Source organism: Rosa rugosa, chromosome 5 (assembly GCF_958449725.1).
Source record: "Rosa rugosa chromosome 5, drRosRugo1.1, whole genome shotgun sequence".
Lineage (NCBI taxonomy): Eukaryota > Viridiplantae > Streptophyta > Magnoliopsida > Rosales > Rosaceae > Rosa > Rosa rugosa.
The window spans coordinates 23,915,088-23,941,200 of record NC_084824.1 but is presented as its reverse complement, the minus strand read 5'-3'; the positions used below and the strand labels follow the sequence as shown (position 1 = coordinate 23,941,200).

At 37.6% G+C, this 26,113-nt stretch overlaps 2 protein-coding genes across 2 annotated transcripts; one reads left to right on the top strand and one right to left on the bottom strand.

Annotated features, from left to right (window-relative positions):
- Positions 1 to 14,484: 14,484 nt before the first annotated feature.
- On the bottom strand, positions 14,485 to 17,549 carry LOC133710423 (L-ascorbate oxidase-like). Its single transcript, XM_062136489.1, has 5 exons — positions 17,237 to 17,549; positions 17,040 to 17,132; positions 16,373 to 16,585; positions 16,090 to 16,278; positions 14,485 to 15,851 (listed from the first exon to the last, which is right to left on the bottom strand). The coding sequence occupies exons 1-5, from the start codon at positions 17,525 to 17,527 to the stop codon at positions 14,865 to 14,867; spliced, it is 1,773 nt and encodes a 590-aa protein (XP_061992473.1). The 5' UTR covers positions 17,528 to 17,549; the 3' UTR covers positions 14,485 to 14,864.
- Positions 17,550 to 22,539: 4,990 nt separating this feature from the next.
- On the top strand, positions 22,540 to 25,840 carry LOC133709802 (pentatricopeptide repeat-containing protein At3g26540). The gene is made up of 2 exons (XM_062135687.1): positions 22,540 to 24,827; positions 25,396 to 25,840. The coding sequence occupies exon 1, from the start codon at positions 22,587 to 22,589 to the stop codon at positions 24,654 to 24,656; it is 2,070 nt and encodes a 689-aa protein (XP_061991671.1). The 5' UTR covers positions 22,540 to 22,586; the 3' UTR covers positions 24,657 to 24,827; positions 25,396 to 25,840.
- The last annotated feature ends 273 nt before the right edge of the window (positions 25,841 to 26,113 follow it).

The following is a 26,113-nucleotide window of genomic DNA, read 5'->3' as shown; positions in this document are numbered from 1 at the left end:
GTTTATAAAAGAATGTTTCATGTGATCCTTTCATTTATTGTCCATGAGGGACTTGAATCATTATTGATTGTGGTGTTGATTTGTATGACTTGATTGATTCATGATTTGGGGGAATTATTAAGCATGTGGGATTCGTGTCTTTTTATTGAAGTTTACTCATACGAGCTTAAAAAGCTTACCAGGTTTGTTGGTTGCAACCCGGTGCACTATTCCATCGTGTAGCGGTTATTCCTGCAGGTCAGGACCACCAGGGCTGAGTTCGAGGAGTAGCTGTAACAGTTTAGGTTCTTAACCTATTTTGTTATTAACTGCTGTTTGTATTATGCTCTTAGTGAGCGTTTACATTCGTAATTCATTTCATTCGGGTTTAGTAAACACTTGTTGATATAACGTTTGTCTCGAGTGATTGAGTCCTTATTGAGTTTATGCTTTTGGGATTATTGTTATTGCTTAGTTTAAATTGAAACGGTTTCTATGCAATTTTGATGATTTTGTTAGGTTATCGCATTTCGGATTCGAATTTCTTTATTCGAAATTCGGGGCGTGACAATCTCTGAGAATGGTTTGTCGATACTTGGCTTTTCCAGTACTTCCATTTTGAGATTTCGGATATCGGTGTCGGGTGGCGATGCTGCTAGCCTGGCGACAACGTCTGCATTAGTGTTCTGCGCCCGTGGGATCAGGGCGATGGTATGGCGAGGAAGACATTGCTTGAATAGAGCCTTTGTGAGAGACTGATAATGGGATAAATGTCACACCCTAACCCGGAAATCTGCAATTTTTTTTCCCTGAGTAAGGATGTGAATAGCTTTTAATTGTCAAAGATAAGGAACACTTTGGCAAATAAAAACTATATTGAAAAAAATAAGAAGGAACACTTTGGCAAATAAAAACTCTATTGAAAAAAATAAGAATCAGAGGTGACTTGGATGTTGAACTCTTTATTACAAAAGTAAGTTATTACAAGAAAAACAAAAGCAAGCTTATAAAATAAGCTTTATTGTACAAAGATAAACCAAAACAGCAAACTAAAAATTTATTTCTCCTTCTCCTACATCCAGATTTCCAGAAATTAAGTTCTAATCCTCAAGAGTATGATCTGCACAATATCATATATAAAAGGGGTGAGCTTAAAGCTCAATAGAGCAAACCTCATACATATAATTAGTGATGGTGCAAGATAGAGAATAACTCCTTATACTCCAGTTGTTAGTAATCTTGTACTAATCTCGGTCACCAGTGTCTTCTTACCAAACATTAGATCATTTTATCAATAATAATTGAAGGGGCTTCTCTCCCCAAGTGTATATACCATTGGTTGACATTGCTGGTCCCTTACGAGTATTAGACTCAACTACACAACCATTTTCACTCTTTCTTCAAGCTAGGATTAGATAAAACAACATGATGATGAACTAAGCATATATGTTACACAACATAAACATTCTGATCAGCAGCAAATGTCACTCAAAATCATATGAATAGACCTATATAATCATGCTTGAGGTTCCCCAAAACTTCCCCTACCTTAAACCTGATTTAGTAAAGCTGAGACTTTGTTTCCAGACCTCTAAAGACTTGTCTCCAGACCCTGATATTTCCATATTCTCTAAATTGTTTTTCTGCTCTCTTTTCTAACTTGTGTTTCTTACTGCAAGTAAAGGCCTCTTTTATACTAGAAGATGTAATCATGAGAACTTATATGTAGACTAGCCACCTCCTGTTTAGCTCAGTCAGTTAGATAAACACTGGGAGCAGCTTACTGCCAGCTCCTGCTTAGAAAAATCATCTGAAGATTATCCCAAACTGCCAGCTCCTGCTTTGAGCTTGTTGCCCAAGTTTTAAGCTGCTCTAAGAGCAGCCACTTGCTGCACACAATTGACTTTATTTATGCAAGTTCTTAATTGTGGTTAGAAGTGTGTAAACATGTGTTTCCAACCAAGGTTTCAAATTTCGGTTTCGGTTTCGATTTCGGTACTTCAAATTTAAGGAAATTTCGGAGAAAGTTTCGATTTCGGTGGAAATTTCGGTTAAAAATAAAGAAATCAAATTAATTGCATTTATAAAATGATATTTTTGAATGAAACTTTTACATAGACTAAACTAACCTATAATAAACCTATTTACAATGTAACATCTCTAAAATTATACATTTATAATAGAATTATGATATTTTATATGGACGAGATTGCTAAACTAGTGTTTTTATCTATGTGTATTGATAATGTGTTGTATATTGATAATGTAAATATGATTTACTTTTTTTAATAATTAGAAAATTACAAGGGGGTGGGGCGGGGCACGTAAAACCAAAACCTCGTGAATGAAAATGAATTAGTACAACAAAAGGAATATAAAAGCTACTACGATGTGGTTCGATCTAGCTGGTTGAACTGCTTTCATTTAGTATCATACAATACTGCTCCAAAGTACATGAATTTTGGAAATGATTTTCGTACTTCATCACATGGTTATTGTATGTGTACGTGTTGTTCCCTTTCCACATGCAATCCATATATCGGATATTGTGGAATTACCTAATATGATGTTACAGTGTATGAAATCATACAATATTTGAGACGAAGCAAAAAGGAAATCATGTTATGGTTGGAGCATTCAACTTTGTAGCAGATAAAAACAAAAAGGTTTTTTGTTGTATTCAACTTGATTGCAAAAAAAAAAAAAAAAAAAAAAATCAAAATTTCATATTTTCTCTATAAAAGTGTGAAGTAAAAATTCATTGTAGGTGACAAAAAAATTTAACAGAAATTTCGGACAAAATTTCGGTGTGAATTTTTAAATATATATTGTGTGTGTAGATATTTCGGAAATTAAGAATTTCGTGGAAATGTACGGAAAATTTCGGAAAATTTCGGGAAACTTCTGACGGAAATGATATAGCATATGAATTTCATTTCGGTACTTCAAAATTACGGAAATTTCGACGGAAATTTCGGCAGTTTCGGAGAAATTTAAAACCTTGTTTCCAACAAGCTACTAGGTGACACAACAATTAAATAAAACAAAATAACATTCCAGATTTTTTTTTTTTCCTTCTTCTAATATGTTTCTGTGCATGCATTGCAGGTTTTAATAGAACTTCCAGCTAAGGAAAACCCAAGAAGAAGGAACATACTAAGCTAAGCATTTGCTGGAAATTTTGGTACATTTGCAAAAGTAATGGCAGCAAGTCAAGGAAGCTATAATTTCAAATCATGAACAAGAAATTGTTGTAATGTGGCTTATGGAAACATGTATTAACATAGATATAATACTTTGCAGATAGCTATGTATGTCTCTTTCTTGAAACCAAGCACAAATTGTAGTATCTCTTTTCTTTTTTTCTTTTTGACAAAGATGGTATATAGGTTAAAGTTTATTTTTCTTTGTAAGAAGTACTTGTGTTCTATTCTAGTATTTTGTCAATAAAAGCTAGTTAGTTTTTGACAAAAACTAAAGTCAGTAGAGATCAAGCAATGAACCCATATACAAAGCTAGACCTCTATATATATTTGACCCTTCTTTTACTAAAACAAATAAGTATCTAGCTATAACATAATTTAGTAGTGGTAAACTAGACTTTTATTAACTTATGCCAAGTCAAGTCTTCACAATCTATCCTCCTAAAAAGAAATTTCGTCCTCGAAATTTAGATCATACCGGGATTTAGAAGAGTTCAGGGTATTTCTTGCGTAGTTCAGTCTCTTGTTCCCATGTGGCTTCCTCTATATTCCCATGTTTCCAAAGCACTTTGACCAATGGAATAGTCTTTGTTCGAAGTACTTGCTCTTTATGATCCAATATTCGGATTGGTCTGTTCTCAAATGATAACTCTTCATCTAACTCAATGTCACTCCAATTCAAAATATGGAATGGGTCTGGATGATACTTTCGAAGCATACAAACATGAAACACATCATGAATGCCTGAAAGTTGAGGGGGTAATGCCAACTTGTAAGCTACTTCTCTGATCCTTTCTAGAATTTCAAAAGGTCCAATAAACCTTGGTGATAGCTTTCCGGACTATCCAAACGTTTTGATTCCCTTGCGAGGTGATACCTTGAAAAATACATGATCACCAATACTGAATTCCAATGGCCTCTTTCTCTGGTCCGCATAACTCTTTTGTTTACTTTGGGAAGTTAGCAAACGTTGCTTGATCAATTTTATCTTTTCGGTGGTCTCTTGCACCAAATCGGGTTCTAATAAAATTGTTTCACCTACTTCCGTCCAACATAAAGGTGATCTACAAGGCCTTCCATATAATGCTTCATAAGGTGCCATTCCTATACTTGATTGAAAACTGTTGTTGTAAGCAAATTCTGCCAGTGGTAGATGATATTCCCAACTTCCATGAAAATCTAGGACACATGACCGTAGCATATCTTCCAAAATTTGAATGGTCCTTTCAAACTGGCCATCAGTCTGAGGATGAAATGAAGTACTGAAGTGCAACTCAGTTTTGAATGCGTTCTGTAAGCTTTCCCATAGTTGTGAGGTGAACTTGGAATCTCTATCAGATATGATTGAAATAGGAGTCCCATGTAGTCTCACTATCTCATTTATATATAGCTTACCAAGTGTCTCTGTAGAATCTGTCGTCTTAACTGGTATAAAATGTGCAGACTTGGTCAGTCGATCCACAATCACCCATATGGCATCCCGACTTCTCTGAGGACGTGGTAACCCAGTCACAAAGTCCATGGTGATGTGATCCCATTTCCACTCAACTACGGGTAGTGGTTGAAGTGTTCCTGCTGGTTTTTGATATTTTGCCTTAACTTGTTGACATATAAGACATTTTTCCACAAAAATAGCAATGTCCTTCTTCATACCACTCCACCAAAATTGACGACGTAAGTCATGATACATCTTTGTGCCTCCTGGATGAATAGTATATGTTGCATGATGAGCTTCACGAAGTACTTGATTTCTCAATTCCAAAATTTCTGGTACAAATAACCTTCCCCAATATCTTAAACCTTCATCTTCTTTAAGAGTCCATCCTTCCGGTCCATTTCCTTTCGCAATTTGTTCTCGAATGGATTTAGATGTAGCATCATTTTATTGACCTTCAATGATGGTTGTCATCAAGATTGGTCTTGTAGCTAAATTATAAATGAAGCAATACCCTTTCGTGTATGTACGAATAAATCGTACTCGCAAATTGGTTCAATCATTTTCCACATTTGAATTTGTAGTCCTGCCACAAGTCTTTTCCTACTAAGAGCATCTGCTACTGCATTGGCTTTTCCAGGATGATAATGTAATCCAAAGTCATAATCCTCCAAATACTCCATCCAACGTCGTTGTCTTAAGTTAAGTTCTTTCTGAGTGAAAAGATATTTCAAACTTTTATGATCAGAGTAAAGCTCAAATCTTTCACCATAAAGATAATGTCGCCAAGTCTTCAAAGAATGAACAATAGTTGCTAATTCCAAATCATGCGTTGGATAATTCCTCTCATGCGTCTTTAGTTGACGAGAAGCATATGCCACTACTCTATCAGATTGCATTAGTACACATCCCAATCCGCATAATGATGCATCGGTGTATAGTACATACCCTATACCATGTTTAGGAATGATTAACACTGAAGCAGTAGTCAAACGGGTCTTCAACTCTTGGAATGATTCTTCACATGCATTGGTCCAAATAAATGGAACTCCTTTTTGTGTTAGCTTCGTCATTGGAGCAGCCAAGCGAGAAAAATTCTTTATAAATATTCTGTAGTACCCTGCTAAGCCTAAAAACCTTCTTATCTCTGAGACATTCTTTGGTTGCCTCCAATTTTGTACCGCCTCAACCTTGGAAGAATCTACTGCAATGCCTTCATTTGAAATTACATGTCCTAAGAACTTCACTTCAGTCAACCAGAATTCACATTTGCTAAACTTAGCAAATAATTGATGTTCCTTCAATGTCTGTAAAATGGTAGATAAGTGTTCTGCATACTCTGCTTGGGATCTTGAATAGATGAGGATGTTATCAATGAACACGATTACAAATTGATCCAAGTAAGGTCGAAATATTCGGTTCATTAAATCCATGAATGCTGCGGGAGCATTTGGTAAACCGAAAGGCATGACCAAAAACTCATAGTGTCCATACCTGGATCTGAAAGCTGTCTTTTTTATGTCTTCTGCTTTCACTTGAAGCTGATGATACCCAGAACGAAGATCAATCTTTGAGAAAAATTGGAAACCTTTTAACTGATCAAAGAGGTCATCAATCCTCGGAAGTGGATACTCATTTTTCATAGTAACTCTGTTTAATTGACGATAGTCAATGCACATTCTAAGAGTCCCATCTTTCTTCTTCACAAATAGAGTGGGTGCTCCCTAAGGCGAGGCACTCGGTCGAATAAAGCCCTTGCTCTGTAGCTCCTCGATTTGTAATTTCAATTATTCCTTCAATTCTTTGCGAGCCATGCGATATGGAGGTATTGAGACAGGTGTTGTGTCGGGATAAACTTCAATGGAAAATTCTGCTTCCCATTCTGGTGGTAATCTGGACAAATCTTCTGGAAATACGTCAATAAAGTCTTTAACCACTGGGATAAGGTCTATTGTAGTCGTAGTGATCTCCTCAATGCGCAAACATCCTTAAATAACCATAACTTCTAGTGTTAAAGAGTAATTCAGGTCTAATTATGTCCTTATCTCCCTGAAAGGTAAATGGCTCACCTTCACAGGTACGTAATGTTACCCTCTTTCTACCACAATCAAAGATTGCTTGGTATTTTGCGAGCCAATCCATTCCCAATATAACATCAAATTCTAACATTTCCATCATCATCAAATCACAGATAAGAATATGATTGGAAATCTCTATTATGCAAGATCGACATATTTTATCGACTTTTATGCTACCACCCCAGGGAGATCCAATTAGAAAAGATGACTTCATGAATTCAGACTCTAGTTCAAGGATGGACGCAAAAGACGTAGATATGAAAGAGTGTGTTGCACCAGGATCAAATAATACCCAAGCACAAGTGTTAAATACTAGGAGTGTACCTTCAACCACCGCATTATTAGTTTGATCTATCACTTGGCCTACATCATATACTCGACCTTGATTGAGTTGTCCTGGCCTCCACCCTCCAACAGGTGCCTTAGGTCTATTTGGTGCAGATGGTCCACCTTGTCGTTGTACTTGTTTACCAAATGGGGGTCTCTGCCAGTTTTGTTGAGGTTGAAATAGAGCACGTTGCTGTGCAGGTCGGAACTGAGGTTGCTGTATTAGTGGTGCATGATATGCTTGATTATGTGGGCAATGTTTCTGAACATGTCCCCTTTGCCCACAATGATAACAACTTCGTGTGTCTTGGAGCATCCTAAATGGCTTTTGTTGCTGAAATTGAGAGTTACCAAAATTTTGGCGCGTGTTGTTTCTTTGTCCTCCATTTGGTTGTCGACTCTCCCAGATTCTCTTAGTCTCATTGAGATTCTGTTCAGGTACAAGTGCTCGATCCACCACATATGCATACCTTTCCAGCTTGAGAATTGACACCTTTTCTTTAATAGTAGGCCTAAGACCATCTTGGAATCGTTTTGCTTTGGTAAGTTCAGTTGAAATCATGGTTGGTGCAAATCTCATAAGTTCTTCAAACTTAGCTTGGTATTCAGCCACAGATAGGTCACGCTGAAGAAGATTTATAAATTCTCGAACTTTCATTCCTCTCACAATGTCTGGAAAATATTTTTCCAAGAAAATGTTCTCAAATGCAGACCAGGTGATGATTTCAGTGTTTGGCATGCTTAAGATTGATTCCCACCAATGATATGCTTGTCCTTCCAGATAAGTACAAGCGATAATCACTTTCAAATCTTCAGGAACTCTTTGGTTATTCATACTCCTTGTAATCTGACGTAGCCATTCCTCGGCCATCATTGGATCCATTATGCCTTTAAATACTGGTGGTCGAGATTTCCGAAATTCTCCTTGAATCCTCATAATTCGACTTCCAGTATCTTCTGGGTGGTTATTATTTCCTCCCCTAATGGCATTTGCCATATCTTGAATGGCAGTTATAACTGTAGAGTTGCTATCTTCATGTTGTCCTTCCATCTCAGTTATCTTAACTTAAGAAAAATTGAGATCGCTTAGTATTTTAACAATAAGCTTCTTTCTACGCATATATATAGACAGACAAATATCTCATAACCAAGTACATAATCAATAGTAAGATGTCTGATAGTATGATAAAATTATTTAATTGTCCAACTTATAAGTATCACAAGGCAATATATATATATATTGAACCACAAATAAATAACTTAGAAGATAAATATATTAACCAAGTAATATTCAATTTATATAGTATAATTGTAATCCAAAAAGATTGAAAGATTGAAAGCAGCTAAAGAAAAGGTCACGGTCACTTGTTAAAAACATAAACATTTTTTATATTCACTCATAAATAAAAAGATAATGAAAACAGCTTGTCTAGGTAAGGATAGAACTCCTCCCAACCTCCCCTTTTCTTTAGTCAAAACTCTAAAGTATCAGTAGCAACTTCTTATCCAGTTTAGCTCTAGAACTCGATTCTTTCCCAGACAATTTCTCTACTAAAATTGATGAACAAAACGTCAAAGAAGATAGAAGAGAGGCTCCATTACAAGGTTCCTACGATACTTGGCCATACTTGACGCCGTCGAAGCCTACCGGAGCTTCCACCCAAGACATCCTCTCAGAACGCCTATAGCTTCTGGTAATCTTTCTTCTATGGTTTTAAAATTCTTTTTGTTAATAGTCATGTTATCTCTTGTGAAATCGGGTAGTTGTCTAAATTTAAATACTGGTGTAAGAAAAACCGTAGGAAGAACTAGTCAAGTATTGAAGATAATAAAATTCTCAGTTCTTATATGCAAACTGATATGGCTAGCTAATTTCATAATGACACAACTATCTGAAATAAAGTCTGAAAATGGTGTCATAAATTTTGTTGATTGGAAAGTTAAGAATGTTTATGTTCAGTTTGTAAACAAGTTTGAATAAAGGAAACTAATCAAACTATCAAAATCAAATGAAACAAACAGAAACATAGTATCAATTGAAGAATTTCCTGATGCAGACCCTCAACTTCGAAAAATCATAACTTACTCTAGAAAACTCTTTTTCATGAGATTTAAATTTTGAAATTATCTTTTAGATGTCTACTGAAACTTTCATGAAGACATCAAGTTCAAATACCCAGCCAAAATGTACAGTTTTTAGTAAGAAGACAATGGGGTCAAAAACTACAGAATGCAGACTTCTGTCTTTTAGCCTCGAAATTAACCACTGAATCTTAAATGAAATTGTATGAAACTATATAGATATTAGGCCTAAAGTATAAGCTTTCAACACGTGCAAATGGTTTTTGAAATGAAGGTCTAGATCAAAAGGCTATGGTTGCTCAAAGTTGACTAAATACATAGTGTAAATACAGTAGAAACCCTTTTTTTTTTCTTTTTTTTTCTTTAAGTTGACATGAAGCTGCCTTGCAAACATACATTTCTACTTATTCATAAAAAAAATACTTACAGAACCTGTAGGAAAACTAACATACCATTAGTACATATTGTTCTTATCATACTTATACAAACATTAAAGCTTAAACTTCCAACAGAAACAAACAAAGAGTCAGCTCCCCCTTTTATTCTATTTACGCTACCTCCCTCCAGACTTCTACTTCATAGGTTCTCCATTAGTTAACGGTGTGGTATGGCAGGAGTTTCATTCAAAGGGGGTGGGTAGTTTGTTGTGTTCACTGACTCGGAATGGAGAAATAAATTTGGTAGGTTGGCTCCAGCATGAATTCCAGCTATAGGGATTGGTATTGGTGCAGCAATGTATGGTGCAGCCCCATTTGGTACCTGCACTTGAGGTGCACGTAATATATTCTCCCTCACAATGTTCCTTGTATAGCGATAATCAGCCTCATTTTCCTCCAAGTTCATTGCCCCAACAACAATGTCAAAGTGAGCTCTTATTCGATACCGCACCAATTCTCTGTGTTTCTGCAGTGAAACGCTGCCTTGTAGTACTAACTTGGTGAATCATGGCATGGATGCCAAAAAGTTTCTAGAGTCCACAGCTATGACCACCTCATATGCCCCCAAGTTTAGAGGTTTTGCCCCTTGGGGTCCGATGTGGAATCCTCCCCAACTGTCCATACTCTCTGAAGGTTCCATCTAATTCAAGAAACTTGCAGCTTTAGTTAAGAAAATAAATTTATAACACCATATACCCAAAATCATCTTATCCCTAAAAAAAAAAAAACAATTTCAAGATCTGCTGCTGTAGCTATAAAGATCAGTTCCTATTCTTAGTCCTATGACCTGGTAAACACTAGGCTCTGATACCACTTTGTCACACCCTAACCCGGAAATCTGCAATTTTTTTTTCCCGAGTAAGGATATGAATAGTTTTTAATTGTCAAAGATAAGAAACACTTTGGCAAATAAAAATTATATTGAAAAAAATAAGAATCAGAGGTGACTTGGATGTTGAACTCTTTATTACAAAAGTAAGTTCTTACAAGAAAAACAAAAGCAAGCTTATAAAATAAGCTTTATTGTACAAAGATAAACCAAAACAGCAAACTAAAAATTTATTTCTCCTTCTCCTACATCCAGATTTCCAGAAATTAAGTTCTAATCCTCAAGAGTATGATCTGCACAATATCATATATAAAAGGGGTGAGCTTAAAGCTCAATAGAGCAAACCTCATACATATAATTAGTGATGGTGCAAGATAGAGAATAACTCCTTATACTCCAGTTGTTAGTAATCTTGTACTAATCTCGGTCACCAGTGTCTTCTTACCAAACATTAGATCATTTTATCAATAATAATTGAAGGGGCTTCTCTCCCCAAGTGTATATACCATTGGTTGACATTGCTGGTCCCTTACGAGTATTAGACTCAACTACACAACCATTTTCACTCTTTCTTCAAGCTAGGATTAGATAAAACAACATGATGATGAACTAAGCATATATGTTACACAACATAAACATTCTGATCAGCAGCAAATGTCACTCAAAATCATATGAATAGACCTATATAATCATGCTTGAGGTTCCCCAAAACTTCCCCTACCTTAAACCTGATTTAGTAAAGCTGAGACTTTGTTTCCAGACCTCTAAAGACTTGTCTCCAGACCCTGATATTTCCATATTCTCTAAATTGTTTTTCTGCTCTCTTTTCTAACTTGTGTTTCTTACTGCAAGTAAAGGCCTCTTTTATACTAGAAGATGTAATCATGAGAACCTATATGTAGACTAGCCACCTCCTGTTTAGCTCAGTCAGTTAGATAAACACTGGGAGCAGCTTACTGCCAGCTCCTGCTTAGAAAAATCATCTGAAGATTATCCCAAACTGCCAGCTCCTGCTTTGAGCTTGTTGCCCAAGTTTTAAGCTGCTCTAAGAGCAGCCACTTGCTGCACACAATTGACTTTATGTCTGCAAGTTCTTAATTGTGGTTAGAAGTGTGTAAACATGTGTTTCCAACAAGCTACTAGGTGACACAACAATTAAATAAAACAAAATAACATTCCAGAATTTTTTTTTTTCCTTCTTCTAATATGTTTCTGTGCATGCATTGCAGGTTTTAATAGAACTTCCAGCTAAAGAAAACCCAAGAAGAAGGAACATACTAAGCTAAGCATTTGCTGGAAATTTTGGTACATTTGCAAAAGTAATGGCAGCAAGTCAAGGAAGCTATAATTTCAAATCATGAACAAGAAATTGATGTAATGTGGCTTATGGAAACATGTATTAACATAGATATAATACTTTGCAGATAGCTATGTATGTCTCCTTCTTGAAACCAAGCACAAATTGTAGTATCTCTTTTCTTTTTTTCTTTTTGACAAAGATGGTATACAGGTTAAAGTTTATTTTTCTTTTTAAGAAGTACTTGTGTTCTATTCTGATATTTTGTCAATAAAAGCTAGTTAGTTTTTCACAAAAACTAAAGTCAGCAGAGATCAAGCAATGTACCCATATACAAAGCTAGACCTCTATATTTGACCTTTCTTTTACTAAAACAAATAAGTATCTAGCTATAACATAATTTAGTAGTGGTAAACTAGACTTTTCTTAACTTAAGCCAAGTCAAGTCTTCACAATAAATGTGGTTCTTTGGCTTGGAAATCACCTTCAACCTGGTTTACAATGAGTTGTGAGTCCCAGTTCCTTTGCCAATTGGACGCCAGCTATCAGTGCTTCGTACTCGGTTGTGTTGTTCGAGGCTTTAAACTTGAACTGTAGTGCGTACTCGTATCTGTGCCCCTCTGGGTCGGTCAAAACGACTCCTGCCCTGCTGAGTTAGCCATTAGAGGACCCGTTGACATGAAGTGTCCACGTTGGGGTGGTGCTGGGTTCCGATTGCGTCTCGTTTGGGGACCTGCTGTCCTCCAAAGGTATAAATTATGCGATGAAGTCTGTGGCAGCCTGCCCTTTAATGGTTGTGTGTGGCATGTAGTGGATGTCAAACTCGCCTAGCTCAATGGACCATTTTACTAACCTTCCTGAGGATTCCGGTTTTTGGAGGACCTATTTCAAGGGTTGGTTAGTCAGGACATGAATGGTGTGTGCCTGGAAGTATTTCTGTAGCCGTCGAGCAGCAGTGAGGAGTGCGAGGGCAAACTTTTCGATATCGGAGTATCTGGACTCGGCATCGTTGAACCTTTTGCCGGTATAATATACTGGTAACTCGTCACTGTTCTCGCGTCTGACAAGGGCAGCGCTGACCGCTGTGATTGATACTGCGAGATAGATGTATAGGGTTTCCCCGAGGATGGGTTTGGAAAGAGTAGGTACCAACACTAGGTAGCCTTGGATTCCCTTGAAAGCCTTGTCGTGCTCGGGTCCCTAGTCGATTTTCTCTGTGTGGTGAGTTTTAAGAAGCTTGAAAAAGGGAGCACATTTGTTTGTTAAGCAGGATATGAACCGGGCGAAAGCTACAACCTTACCCGTGAGGGATTGTACCTCATTTCTCGTTTTTGGCAGTGCCATATCTAGGATGGCTTGAACCTTCTCCAGATTTGCCTCAATGCCTCTCTCGCTAACCACAAAGCCCAGGAATTTGCCTCCAAGGACGCCAAATACGCATTTGTCTGGGTTGAGTCGCATACCTTATCGGAGTAAGATGTCGAAGACGATGCCCAAGTTTTTGATGTGATCTTCAATGGTGACGCTCTTGACGAGCATATCGTCAACATATACTTCCATTATCTTCCCGATGTGATCTGCAAACATGGCGTTGACTAATCTCTTGTATGTTGCTCCAGCGTTTTTTAGACTAAATGACATTACCTTGTAGCAATATAGGCCTTTGTCAGTGGTGAAGGATGTGTGTTCTTGATTGGAAGGCTCCATGGCGATCTGGTTGTACCCCGAGAAGGCGTCCATAAAGCTGAGGAGCTTGTGGCCTGCTGTGGAATCGACAAGTTGGTCAATTCTTGGCAGGGGAAAACTGTCCTTTGGGCAGGCCTTGTTTAGGTTAGTGTAATCGACACACATTCGCCGCCATTGGGCTTCTTTACCATTACGACATTTGATAGCCATGTCGGGTAGGATACTTCTTTGACGAACCCAATATCCTGGAGCTTCTTGACTTCTTCTTGGATGACCTTGTATTTTTCTTCTGTGAAGACCCTTCTTTTTTGTCTGATTGGGGGGACGTCCGGTGAGATTGTGAGTTTGTGGGTCAGCAATTCTGGTGAGATCCCTGGCGTGTCAGCGTATGGCCATGCAAACACCTTCTGTCTAGACTTGAGGAAAGCAATTAATTCTGTTTGAAAATGTGGGTCCGTTTTGGAGCCAATCTTAACCTTTCTTTCCGGTTTCGTATCGGATATGGAGACCGATATCAAGTCCTCCAAGGCAGATGGCCTTGGGTGTTTGAGCTTCCTTTTATCCTCTTTCTTTTTACTGCGTGTACCGCAATCGTCCTGGGTCTTCTCTTGGGTCGTCAGGCTTGTCGGATGGGGAGGGCAGGTTTGTGGTAAGGAGTACCTCACGTCTGCCGTGCCCTCTCGCGACAATCAGGGAATTACACTGTCTCGCTAACTCCTGATCGCCTCTAATGGTGAGGGTGCCCCCAGGGGTGGGTATCTTCATCATTAGCATGTGTCCTACTACGAAACACTGAAGTCCCCGAATGGCGTCTCGCCCTAGGATGACGTTGTAGGATGAGGAGCAGTCGACGACGATAAAGTGTGTTATCATTGTGGTAATAGTGCTGCCTCCACCGAGTATTATGCGCAAGTTATCGGACCAATCTTTTCTGCGTGGAGCTTGACCACTTGCACTTGTATAATATTTCCGGCTGAAGATTCCAAGTCAGTGATTGAAACTAGAACCATTTGCATTTCAAGAAACAAGTCGGGAACTTCCATCTATGCCTGGCCTCACATCCAAGACTTGAAGATGAATAGCCAATGGTTTGCTTCAAGTGTGAACTCTTATATATATACCATAGCTAACAGTGACTTTTCAATTTATTGAATGATTCAAAATATTGGTATATAAATATACATGTACCTATCCTATACAATAAAAAGGGAAAAAATGGGACTAGAAAATCAAAGATATAATTAGTAGATTACAACTCTGGTGGTATCTAAACTCACAGTTTTATTTGACCTCTTTCTGAATATGACTTCAAAAAATCTGGAAATAAATATATACTATAAAGAATAAAACAATGAGTAGTGCTTGGCATGAATATATGCACGGAAGTTCTAATAGAACTAGAACGTGCGTACGTAGTTACGTACTACATACTCAGGAAATATGTCCTTCGATTTTGATAGAAGCTCTCGTCTATACAGAGTGAAGCACTCCAAAAGTATCACGCTTCATGACTAAGGTCTGTGCGTTACTCCTTTGGTTTCACCACACCCCATTATAGAAGAAGGCAAGTTTCCCAACCTGTCTATTCCTTCTGCAAACACCACACCCATTCCCATATAGAAATGAGACTCTATATGACAATGGAAAGCCCACACACCTGGATTATCTGCCCTGAACCTCAAAGCTGTCCAACCGTATGGATGAACAGGCACAGTGTTCTTCATGATAGGATTCACCAAATTGTACTTCTTTGGATCATTGTTGATGTCAAACTTTCCTTCCCCATATCCGAGTACCCAAAAATCGTGACCATGCAAATGCCACGGATGTGTCTCGCTGTTGTTTGCATTCATGGTGTTTGCATTTTGCAGGATTATGTCCACTGTTGTGTTGAACTGGAGCCTGTAAATCCCATCACTTGTTGTAGCATTGCTGTTGTTTGCCACTTTGTAGATGTCATAGTTCACAAAGTCATACCCTTCCGGCGGAGGTGTTTGATCAAATGCATCAGTGAGGTTTTGTTGAAGTGCAATGAGGTAAGGTGTGTGAGGAAGAGTGAATGAGACATTATTCACTGACCAGCGCCTATTGCCATTTATCTGGTTTTGGGTATTGAGGAAAACAATGACTCTGTCTGGGGTTTGGGGAGGGGTGTGAATGAAATCTCGGTGTGCCTTAATGGCGAGACTTTGATTTAGTCGAGGCTGAACATCATTCCAAGCCGGCCCTGCTGGTGGTACTGTTGGAGGAGATCTTCGAGGATGGTTAGGATAGTAATTCAGAAAGGCTAAACCAGGTGGGGTGGTGGTGGTGACATTTTGGGTGGTGGTGGTGGGATTTCGGCTAACAATGTTGGTTGTCATCCAATAGTTTCTTGAAGGGTCTTGGTCTGCTTTTATTAGAACCGAATATGTCTCACCGGAATATATGAACAGGTTCTTTATTACAAATGGCTCTACATAATGCCCATCTGCTTCAACCACTGTCAAATTATGACCCTGCATCATAGAGTTTCAATGTTAATTGTATGCTTCTGGTAAACAATTTGCAAACAGAAAATTTTCTACAATACTGTGTTATGTTATGTTGTCAAATTGTACATGTTGTTAAATAAGTCCTTTTATATAAACTTCGTATCTATATTGATAACGTGACAGCATAACAAATTAGCATTAGTGGATCAACTTATACCGCATAATATGTATGGTTGGAAATACATGAACATATATGATTTACCTCTATTTCGAAACTGAGGGCTGATAGAGCAGTCAAACTAGCAATCCTTAGTCGATAAGTTTTGCCAGGGACTACAGTCACTGCATAAGGAGAGCAGTCAGGACTAGTTGTGTTACAAACATCAGGTTCTAAGCTTGGAGTGGCGATGCTAGAGCAGTTGAATCTTCCTTTGCCTTGTATCAAAAGTGACTGAAATTTACAAGAAAGGAAAATTGATTAGCAACCACAGTTACAATGGGAAATAGTGGTTAAATTTATTACCAAAACTGTTGATGGAAGTTACCTGAGGTTCCCCAACCCAGACAAAAGGATTGGAAGATAGTCCTACTGCATGTTCATAAGTGCTTCTGTGGTACCAATCATTGAGTATGATGCTTCGATCATAATCGTAGAGGAAGGGCTCGGATTCTCCTTCAGGAAGCGCTACTCGAATTGATCCATATAAGCCAGCTTCTCTTTGCATTCCATAGTGAGCATGGTACAGATAAGTTCCAGGCTATAAAAAGGCAAATCATATAAAGATCAGTATAACTTGAACTTGATTTATGAATATGTGAGTGCTTTTGATAGTTTCAAAAGTAGTCTCTATATTTGTTCTGCTTATGTACTCATAAGGAAAAATGTGTTTTTGAGAACCACTTTAAATTGCTTATTGGAGAAGAAGCATCTAATTTCTAATGAATCTCTTCAATGCAAGGGGTCTATTTGAGAGTGCTTATGTTGAAATTCCTTTTATCAGAACTGCTTTCGTTAAAAGCCAAAAAAAGATCTTGTTTGAAAACCAAATGCTTCCTTCATATTCACTTAGAAGTGCTATAGAGGAAGGGCTACAAGCTTTTCTTTGAGACTTTTTCTTCCAAGCACTTTCAAACAGTCCCTATCAAGCAGTTTTAACGTAATAACTCATAAACAGAGCTCCTAAAGTTCATTGCAGAAAGTTCTAAACTTACCCTATCAACAACAAACTGATATTTGAAAGTGTCTCCCGGCAATATTGGACATTGAGTCACCCCTTCGGCTCCATCACTCCATGGTGTTCCAATCTGCAACATGTAACAGAAACAAATTAGATACAAAATACTGGTTCGAAACACGAATACTCGAGGAAATCAAATATAAATGATTGGAATTTGGAGTATGGACGTACCTGTCTGATACCATGCCAATGTATGGCTACATTTTCTGTTAACAAACTATTCTTGAGCTCGACGACGACGGTGTCTCCCTGCTGAGCAAGTATGGTTGGTCCTGGAGTTCCGCCATTGATAGTGATAACAAGTTTCTTAAAGCAATCAGGGGACTTGTACTCATACTTCACCTCCCATTTGTAATGCCTAATCCTAGCCTCCACTGCTGGAATCTCAACCAAACAGCAGAAGAGTAAACACAAACCCAATAACTTAAAAATGCAGCTATTTTTCTGTAAAAGCGCAACCATTTCTTGAAAACTTTGGAGCACACTGATATTATATTTTGATGAAAGGGCTTTGGAGCTTTAGCTTCATTTATAGTAGTTTTGGTCAACTTTTGGTGGCTGAGGTAGCAACTTGGTCTTTTTTAATTTTTTTTTTTTTTTGCAGGTAATTTCATGGAAATTCCTTTTGGGATGAAATTAAAAACATTGTTAACAAAAAAATAATAATTAATTGTTAACATGTTTTGCCGAGTCAAACAAGAAAAATGTATCTGATCATAGCTAACTCTTGGTTGTTAAATAATTCATAGAAAAATGAAAGGCTCATAAACGTAGACAAAAAAAAAAATCTTCAATGACAACTTGGAACTCGGTTTAAGATCCTCAAACTTAATAAGAGTTGAGTTTTAAAACCCTAAAAACCCTAATTAATTACACAAAGTAAGAAAAGTTGTTCTAGCTAGGAATCAAAGATTGAGCCTTAGCTAAGAATAATAACAGATGGACATATTAGTCTTTGTGTTATATGCTAAACAATGTTCTTACATTAATTCCAAGAAAAGAAGAGACTCATGTTAATAATTAATTGACTTGACTTGATCCAGAGGATCTCTTATTTATTGTCTTTTCAGTCAATGATGCACGTTTAATAAAAATATATAAATATATACAATGTTTTAAAAAGTTATGAGAACGGATATCTATCAAATAAAAAAAGATAACTACAACAACACCTAATCTTGAAAGAGGCAATCATTGAATATGAAATTAATTTGTACGCGGTTTCGAACTTGTTCCCAAAGGAGAAAGTTTGAATGATATTTGGTTGAAAATTCTAGCCCCACCATTCATATCTCCAACTGTCCATTTAATTTCTATTTTTAATTGGTAACCATATGGTCTATCTCAAATACACCACCAGGCAACCACCATCTCCTCTTCAACGTTCTTTGCCAAAATCAGCACAGCCGTTATGGCAAGTTCAGAAACCGTCATTTTCATAGGTGAATAAAATTTACACTCTCTATTTTACAATCTACACTCTATATTAATTTTTTTAGTATCTTACATAACATAGTTTACAATTCACACTACAAAAAAAAAAAAATTAAGATACTGAAAAAGAAAACATGGAGTGTGGATTCTAAAATGAGGGAGTGTGAATTTCACTTCGATCTCTTGCCATAATGTTGAGAAGGAGATATGAAATTGAAAGGAAGTATTTGGGTTCATTTTAATAAAGTGAGGATAGTTTTGAAATACACTTAAAATTTTCTGGCTAGTGGTACGTTTATCTTATATAAGAATTTATCTGAGACTTAATGGTAGTGAGATTTGAATATATGATTATAGCTCATCAACATTGGAAATGACTTGTTAAAAAGACACAGCAGCTTTTTATAAAAATTTCAAGATCACTTGAAACCACACATGCCAAATTCTTATTTAAAAAAATATCACCAAAAAACTGTTTATATAATTTAAAATGCACTTCCAACTATTTTTGCCAAACGCTGGCTTTTGGCGGTCTGAAATGCTTTTACCAATTCCAAATAAGGCCTACTTTATCTCACTCCGTAAACACAAGACCTGCAAATTTGACACGAATGTTTCTCTTTTTTTTTTTTTTTTTTTGAGCATTAATACGAATGTTTCTCATTTGATTTTGCATACATCTGGAAATTGAAAAATGCCACATAATATCTAGAATTTTTGACCGATGACTTGAAGGTATAGAAACTCTTAAACCTGCGAATTTTCCTTTTTTAGTGACGAGCTGATGAGGAAATAAAACTTGACAAATAGGTTAATTACGTAGAAACGTACGGCTCCATCTTCATTAATTCAACGCATATATATTGAACATTAAGCTATCGTTATAGCAATCACGTACACTCTACCTTAATCTGAAACTGTAAGCATTATTATCTCTATCATCATGTGAGAAAAGGTCCAATATTAGCGCTACGTACTGCATCTCTATATATGACTTCATCAAGTTGCACGCGTAGTTCTTACTATTTCTCTGCGAAAGAAGTGTCCGCAGGAATGTTTCCTTCTTCGCAGAAGCATGAGACGTGATGATGAATCCATGGCATATAAAGGGAAATGATTAATGCCTGCATGTGAAGGTACGTAGTTGGATCCCCAGGACCATGTCTTGATTTGTTCCTTTAAAAGACCAACTTTGAACAAATCAAACTGAAAAATTTGACTGCAAAGGTACGTAGTAGTTGATCCAAGTGCTGCAGTTGGAGGATTAATGCTCCTACATGAGATATACATGTCTTCAATCCCTGGCTATCTTGTTGCCTAGCTTGTTAGTGGTTGTATCTTCTGAATAAAGTGATATGACGAGAAGTTTGTACAGGAAATGCATGGCTTGATATTTTAGAATTTAGATTTGGGTTCATCACATAAAGCCTAGCTAGCGTTAAAGTTGAAGTCCATCAACGGCAAGTGATATGTCAAATGATATGTCAATTCGCTACCACGCTTGCTGGTCTCTAAGTTAGTGTCTGTAGTCTTTATTTGATGCCTCAAATATCGAGTGCAAACTGTCTCTTTTGATGAAGCTTGATGTGGATGTGCACGCGCGGGCGTACTGGCAGCAGTTGGTGCAAAGTTATTGCAGATACACGGTGTAGGCTTTTGAGTTCCCTCCAAACGTCTATGTCCTAAAGAAATTGTATCTCTAAGCGAAAATCTCTTTTATGCCTTGTGTCCTTGTGATATCCTTGTCATTCAAACAGATCGATACAACAAGATGTATGGCTTGATATTTAAATTTGGCTTCATCACATAAAGGCTAGGAACTAAAGTTGAAGTTCATAAACGGCAAGTGACATGTCAAATGAAATGTCGATTAATTCGTCATGCATATTGGTTACTGAGATCGTGCTTATGTATTGAATTAGAAATTGAAAGAAACGAAAAAAAGGGCAACTCTTTTTCAACATTGCACTTCTCCTCTATTTCCAAAGCTGTGTTAAAACTTCAAAGAACTGCAGAACCAGATTAAACCAAGCCGAAAATGTCGCCGGTTCGATTTGGTTTGCGCTCTACAATTATTGCTTCATATATACTAGTTCAGTTGAGGTTCCTTCCTTTCATTCATTGGTTTACCGGTTTACCGGAACTGATTTGATTGATTATTAGGTGGCAAGTTCTAAGACAGACTTGCTTGCCCACAGCTTATTGTTTTCCCTGAGCATGCATATGTGATATATAATAGTTCTTCATGTCAGGCCGCAACCAAAACTATTCAGCTCTTCCCTCGATCTCTAATATCTACCTTGTGCCCAACGAATTTTGGCTTCTTTTCAACCACGCAATATTTCTTTTGGGCGTGGGTTTCATCGACAAAGTTTTGGACTTTTGGTATGTAAATTATAAAGAAATTCAATTTTGAAAAAAAAAAACCTGAAAAACGGAGAAGTTGAACAAAAAATAATAATGTATTCTCGGTAGTCTCAAAGTAACCGAGTCGATAGCTGTCGGTTCCACTCGTCAAAGGAGTATACCCAAATCAAGCCCAGCTGTATCTATTTCTCTTCTTCGTTTTGTTTTTGTTTGAGATAAAAGGTAGATTCATGTATTACCATAGCCAAAATAATACGTATATATATCCAATTGTTCAAGTAAATCCAGAATTTGTGTCTGGCCCAAACTTGAGGTTACTTACTCTAGTTGAAATATGGTTAGAATTAGATATAATCTTGGAGAATCATAGAGATATCCAATCAATGTATGATTATCTTTCCTTTTACAACTCTGATTCTACGCCTTGTAATCCTCTATATAAAGAGGTCCCTATTATCAATGAAAGTACAGCAATTTCTCTCTCAAATATCGATTCCCTAAAACACGTTATTAGCACGAAGCTCTAACCATGAAACCCTAAAATCGTAGCCTTCAAATCCTAGCAACCACTACCGCATATATTGAAGCCCTCAATCCCAGGAGTCCAGAACCGGCGGCGCCACCCCCAGAACCAAGCCACTCCCTTGGAGTTCTGTCACTGTGTTGAGCATGCTTGTCTCTAACTCTCTATTGCAATTTCTGTTTTTGTTGTCGGTGGTCCCGATAGGGTTGTTGAGCTGGGGTACATTGACTGGGTTTGCATTGGTATCTATATCGCGACCAATGGTTTGTATGTTAGAATCTTCTTGGACTCCTCATAGCCGCGCAATTCATAACCTGTATTAATTTTATATTTTTCTTTGTGACTTGAGATAGGAATTTTCTCATTGCTAGTACAAATCTTGTCTGATCGATCTTCTTATAATTTTGCATTACTTTGCCGTGTTTGAATTCCTCAAATCCCACCCTCTTTTTTTTCCTCTTCTTTGAAGGTACAGAAAACTAGTTTGAAACTTTGAATAGAATGAGAGAAATGTTGTTATTCAAAAGTGCTCCTTCATTTCTTGGCCAGAAAGATAATAAACTTGAAACATCACCATGATAGTGTACGTGTTTACACAAAAATTCTGAAACTTAAGTATTTAGTTGAAATTAAAAAATATCACATATCAAAGAAAAACTTATGCCACTTGACTAAATCGTAAGCTATTTACCTTTTTACTAACATAATCCTCGTTTAGTCACAAAAATATTAAAGTATCTTTGGCTATAGTGCTATCTCTACTACTATAAATGGAGGCACTCTTTTAGTGTCAAAGGGTTACACCAAATTTTGAAATACCTATAATACCCTTCAATAACATAATTAACAAATTAAATTAATAAAATATAAATAGATAAAAGTATAAATTAAAAAAATAGCTAAATCACCACTTTTTTATATCCAAAAAATAAATAATTATTCGTGCGTCTGCGGTGCAGTGGATTAGTTTGGCTTTGCCAGGCTTTCGCCGCAATGTCGGTGCAGGTGTCCTGGCGCTGGGATACCACTGCATGGGTGTGTGAGTTACTAACAACTAACCCGATCAAAAAAATAAATAAATAAATAAATAAATAATTACGATTCTTTTTAGTGAATCTATTTTCGATTATATCACCCGCGAGAACGCGGGCACAATTATAAAACGAGGTCTTTCTGACTGCTACTATTAGTGCATGCATGGGTGTCAAAGCCGGCTCCGTGATAAGCCGGCTCCGGTATCTAACCAAACCTTCGCACCCAACTGAAGCCAAAGCCGTAACCAACACAATCCTCACTCACCTCACTTCCGGCCGTCTCCGAAAAGCCGTCTCCATCCTCTTCTCTTCCCCATTCCCCTTCCACTTCTCCCTCTACGCCCACCTCTTCCACCTCTGCTCCTCCTCCCGCGCAGTTCTCGAGGCCCGCAAAGTCGAGTCCCATCTCGTCACCTTCTCCCCCACCCCGCCCATTTTCCTCCTCAACCGCGCCATCGAGACCTACGCCAAATGTGGGTCCTTGGGAGACGCGCGGGAGCTGTTCGACGAAATGCCCCAGAGAGACGGTGGGTCTTGGAACGCCATGATCAAGGCGTATTCCCAAAGTGGGTGTCCTGAGGATGCTCTGGTTTCGTTTTTGGATATGAATAGAGCCGGGTTTTTGCCGAATGAGGTTACTTTCGCTGGTGTTCTCGGCTCGTGTGCTGCCGTTTTGGAGTTTTGGGTTTTGAGGCAAGTTCATGGTCTTGTTGTGAAGTATGGTTTTGGCGGGAATGTGATTTTGGGGAGTTCGCTTGTTGATGTTTATGGGAAGTGTGGGGTTATGAGTGATGCGAGGAGAGTGTTTGATGAGATGGAAAACCCGAATGATGTTTCTTGGAATATAATCGTGAGGAGGTATCTTGAGATGGGTGATGGAATGGAGGCGGTAATGATGTTTTTCCGGATGCTTGTGGTGGGTGTCAGGCCGTTGAAGTATACTTTTTCTAATGCTCTTGTTGCTTGTTCGAGCGCCTTTGCACTTGTGGAGGGGAAGCGGATACATGGAGTTGGGGTTAAAATGGGTTTTGAAGATGATGAGGTCGTTTTGTGCTCCCTCATCGATATGTATGTTAAATGCGGGAAGCTAGAACATGCTCATGCAATTTTTGACCAGCCCCATTCGAAAAACTTGATTTCTTGGACGTCACTTGTGTCTGGATATGCAATGAGTGGACAAACATGGAAGGCAAGGGAGTTGTTCAATGAAATGCCTGAACGGAATGTGATATCTTGGAATGCAATGTTGGCAGGGTATACTCGTTACTTCCAATGGGAAGAGGCGTTGGATTTTATATTTTTGATGCGGAACACCACCAAAGATATAGACCAGGTCACTCTTGGGTTGATCCTAAATGTATGTGCTGGCCTCTCAGATGTTGAAATGGGAAAACAGGTTCATGGATTCATTTACCGACATGGATTTTGTTCCAATCTCTTTGTTGGCAATGGTCTTCTCTACATGTATGGTCGATGTGGTAACTTGAGAAATTCCAAAACAGTCTGGTTTCACCAGATTAGTCCATCACGGGATACAGTTTCTTGGAATAGTTTGTTGACAAACTATGCTTCACATCGTCTGAGTGAACTGGCAATGACAATCTTCTATGAGATGCAATTTGAGACAGCACCTAACGAGATTACATTTGCAACTCTCCTTTCAGCATGTGCAAATATTTTTGCTCTTCAGCAAGGCAAACAAATTCATGGTTTTATGATTAGAAATGGTTACATAATAGATACCGTGGTTAGAGGGGCTTTGGTTGACATGTATTCCAAGTGTCATTCTATTGAGTATGCTTTTATGGTTTTCAAAGGTGGGACTTCAAAAGATGTGATTCTTTGTAACTCCTTGATTTTGGGATGCTGTCACAATAATAGAATGAGACAGATATTTAAATTGTTTCGTTTGATGAAGGAAGAAGGAATTAAGCCAGATCATATCACATTTCGAGGCATTTTGTATGCTTGTACTTGTGAAGGTCTTGTTGAGTTGGGAAAGCAGTATTTTGAATCAATGAGCAATGATTATGGTATTATACCTCGATTAGAGCACTATGAGTGCATGATTGAACTCTACAGCCAGTGTGGGTACATGGATGAGCTTGAAACCTTTGTAAGGAATATGCCATTTGATCCCACAGTCCCAATGTTAACAGGAGTTGTGGATGCTTGTAAAAGACATGGATGCCTGAGATTTGGACAATGGGCTGTTCAACGACTTAATAACTAATCCATCTAGTTCATAACTCTTTGGGATGATGGACAAGAGCCAGGTAGTGATTGCCGAAATTGCAGATTCAAAATCTGCATAACCAAGGAGGTACGCTACTTGACTGATTGCACAGATCTGAGTTTTTTGACAGGGCAGACTTATTCATTAGACTTCAAGCTTCTTCATCAGGTGCAAATCTCATCCTTTCTTTGAGTTTCATCGGCTTATATACCTGAATTTTCTCTGCTGAATTCTTCACTTATTGGGATGAGTTAGGCCGTCAAAATGGTGGTTAGAGATGCATGATATTATTATTAGCCTTTAGATAAACCAAAAGGAAGTAGTGCACTTCCAATCAAACAGAGGCTATGCATCGATTTTAAAGAAAAAGGAAAACTATTACTATTACATTGCCATCTGAAAATTTGATATTAACAAAGATCTCATGTTATTATGAGTTGTGATCATGCTCTTGTGTGCTAGGATGTTTTTTTTATTTTTTATTTTTTTTATTTGAATGGTTCAATGGCCAACACCATATGTTACTGGGAGCATCATCTGTAACAAGTAGAGGAAATCAAATGTCTTTTATGTTGAAGCTTTAACTGCTAAAAACATGCTTTATATATGTCTTGGGTGATAACTCTTTCATCAGCAGCTTTATGTTATTTTCTAGTTGCCCATTATCTTGCTTGGTTGGTATTAGTGCGCTTTAGTTTGAGTATCAGTATTCTGAGATGCAATGATCTGATTTCAGGGGTGCTTGAATTTCAGATTTGGTGAAATGCATTCCTCCAAGTAATAAAAACATGTGTTGTATTTCTGTTGCTAAACACAAACCATGAAAACCTCTTCAAAGCAAAATCCCAGATAGAATTGAAGACTCCAAGATCCGAACCAGTTGATCTACTATACCTTGATGCTCAGTACTATCCAAGGGGCTCACGGAATTATTAGGGACATAGATTCCTTATATGTTGTAAGGAGCATTATAAGCTGAAGCTCATTTTTGGGTACAGTCAATTTATCAGCTGATGCCCTTGGACCTATGTATAAATTGTATTAATGTTGATCTGTGCCTAGTTTTTGTTTTGTTTAGTACAAGATGAAGATATGATTGTGCCGTACTTTGCACGGACTCATAAAGAAGATGAATTCGATATAAGCATTTGTTTAATATGTTTGAACATCTATTACCAATATTATAGATGGATCTGTCAAACTGAATCACATTTGTAAAGCATTTAGTTCATGAGTTGATGTTCAGTCCAGAAACAAGAACGCTTACATCTCTTATCAAACTTTCTGCTGTCAAGTGTCAAGTGCATCACGATATTAAAGGAATTGGCTAAATACCTTATAGTTTATTATTACATTGCAAATGAAACCTAATCTACATTTAGAAGCTCAAAAACTTAACAAAAAAGAATCTGCAACTTTATCAGAACTTCTGTAATAAAAAAGAAAAAGAAACT

Bases quoted from the DNA above. Each gene is read 5' to 3' on its own strand.
- LOC133710423 (XM_062136489.1), bottom strand. From the start codon at position 17,527: ATGGTTGCGCTTTTACAGAAAAATAGCTGCATTTTTAAGTTATTGGGT. The intron at 17,133-17,236 runs GTACGTCCATAC...TACATGTTGCAG, and splicing joins ATTGGCATGGTATCAGACAG to ATTGGAACACCATGGAGTGA. The intron at 16,586-17,039 runs GTAAGTTTAGAA...GCCTTTTTATAG, and splicing joins ATCAGTTTGTTGTTGATAGG to CCTGGAACTTATCTGTACCA.
- LOC133709802 (XM_062135687.1), top strand. From the start codon at position 22,587: ATGGGTGTCAAAGCCGGCTCCGTGATAAGCCGGCTCCGGTATCTAACC.